Source organism: Gavialis gangeticus, unplaced genomic scaffold, assembly GCF_001723915.1.
Source record: "Gavialis gangeticus isolate Ggan-Ray unplaced genomic scaffold, GavGan_comp1, whole genome shotgun sequence".
NCBI classification, from domain to species: Eukaryota; Metazoa; Chordata; order Crocodylia; family Gavialidae; genus Gavialis; species Gavialis gangeticus.
Window position 1 is genome coordinate 61,221,278 of NW_017729031.1, and position 1,859 is coordinate 61,223,136.

A 1,859-nucleotide genomic window follows, 5' to 3' on the forward strand; every position below is an offset into this window, starting at 1 on the left:
AAGGAGGCTGGACTGAATAATCTCACGCGGTCCCTTCCAGACCTAAACGTCTGTGAATCTGTGCATCTGGAATCAGGTATACAATACAGAGAAGGCAAGAAACTCACTAAAGCATCCCAGTCTGATCAGCTATACAGCTCCTAAGTATGGAACTAGACAATTTTTTATGTTTTTGCACACTAGGCTAGCCTTTCTTCTGTACATTAACACTTTCCCTGTGCAGATAGTATCATATGAGACATTTTGAGTTTACACTACACAGAAAGCAGTGGCAGTGTGTGTGCCCATTCATACAACTCTACATACAGCATAAAATAAAATGGCATGAATTTGCAGACATAAACAGTGTGTGTAGTCCAGCTGAAGTCAACGTAAGCAATAAGCCTGTATGTTCAGAGCCTTTTTCTCCTTGAATCCCATAAATATAGTAGTGTTGAAGTATTGTTGTAGACATGATGGTCCAGGAAGTATACAAGAGGCAAGGATTTATTTTGTTACCTTTTATTGGACCAGCTATATATTTTGGAGAGCTATTGGACAAACTTGGGGCATCAAGTGCCTTTTCTCAGGTCTAAGAAAGATTTGTCCAGCATCTCAGCCAACTGCATAGTTGATTCAATAAGAGAAATCACAAAAAATCCTTGCGTCCCATAAACACAATCCATTTTCTCACCTGAAACTCTGGTTTCATTTGGTTAATTTTTTTTTGTAGATCCAAAAGAATGTGAAGGTTACTTCCAAGGTCGACAGTTGTGGCCGGTTTGAGTGCCTCTTGAAGAATTTTTGAACTGTGGGTAGTCTAAAGGATACAGAGAAACAACAACCAAATATGTTTCTCTGCTTTAATTACATTTTAAATTAAAAGCTAGTATTTCACAAGTACATTTTAAGAAATATAAATATGAGTTCCATCGCTGGGATCCCATAAAATGATATTGTATTTATTAAATAAATAGGGTTATTCACGTTGAAATTTCACCTGTCTTATTTGCTCAAATCCTTTGCTCTTTAAAAAGGTCACAGAAAGTTATAAAGCAGGAATAGATGTCTTTTTCAGTGATTCTCAACCAGGTTGCCACTAGATCCTTATAATAGTTCTTTAGTGGTGTTGTGCAAACACCTATACATGATTCCCAAGATGAACCCAGAGATTTCAAATAGGAATCCATGTCAAAAACATTCTGACCTGTTGTGGTCTGAGTTCTTTGCAACAGAAATATCGCTCTATCTTCTTTTCTGTAGTCAAAAATCATGTGAAAGCTAAGAGCTGGCATTTTGGAGGAGTGTTTAATGAGGTATGTCTTGATTCTAACATCTATATATCAGAGTATGTCCAACTGCATAATGCAATGCAGTTGGTTGAAATTATTTGGTATCAACAAAACATTGAAAAATTTCCTATAGCACTGCCAAGAAATGATATGAGGAATATTGAAGAGATGACGTATAGAGTTATGCCAACCACAGGACAATCTTTCTCTCTCACATGATTTATTATTAGTTGAAGAGAAAACTAATAAATTATTATTATTCAGACTAATAATAATGCAGAAATGTTTATCACTAGGCCTGTGTGAAGCAGCTAGTATTCGCTTTGGATTTGGCTTTGGCCGATTTGGGGAACAGTGATTTGATTTGTTGATTCAAATCAGTGTCCCAAATCGATTCAGCCAAATCTGATTTGGAGATTCAGCTGCTGCTGAATCTTTGAATCAGCCAGGCCCATCCCCCGCAGCCTAGCAATGGCTGCCACACCCACCCCAGCTCCTGGTACTTGTTAAACAAAAAGCCCCAACTTTAAGAAAAAAACCCCTCCAAAACACAAAAAAACCCTGCCAGTGGGGGGCAATTCCTGCTGC

At 37.8% G+C, this 1,859-nt stretch overlaps 1 protein-coding gene across 1 annotated transcript in view; it reads right to left on the reverse strand.

Annotated features, from left to right (window-relative positions):
* Window positions 1–1,859, reverse strand: part of CCDC141 (coiled-coil domain containing 141) — a 238,619-nt gene that overhangs the window by 46,418 nt on the left and 190,342 nt on the right. Inside the window, exon 14 of the mRNA XM_019523028.1 lies at window positions 674–799. Within this exon, the coding sequence (XP_019378573.1) occupies window positions 674–799 (126 nt within the window). The remainder of the gene's footprint in view (window positions 1–673; window positions 800–1,859) is intronic.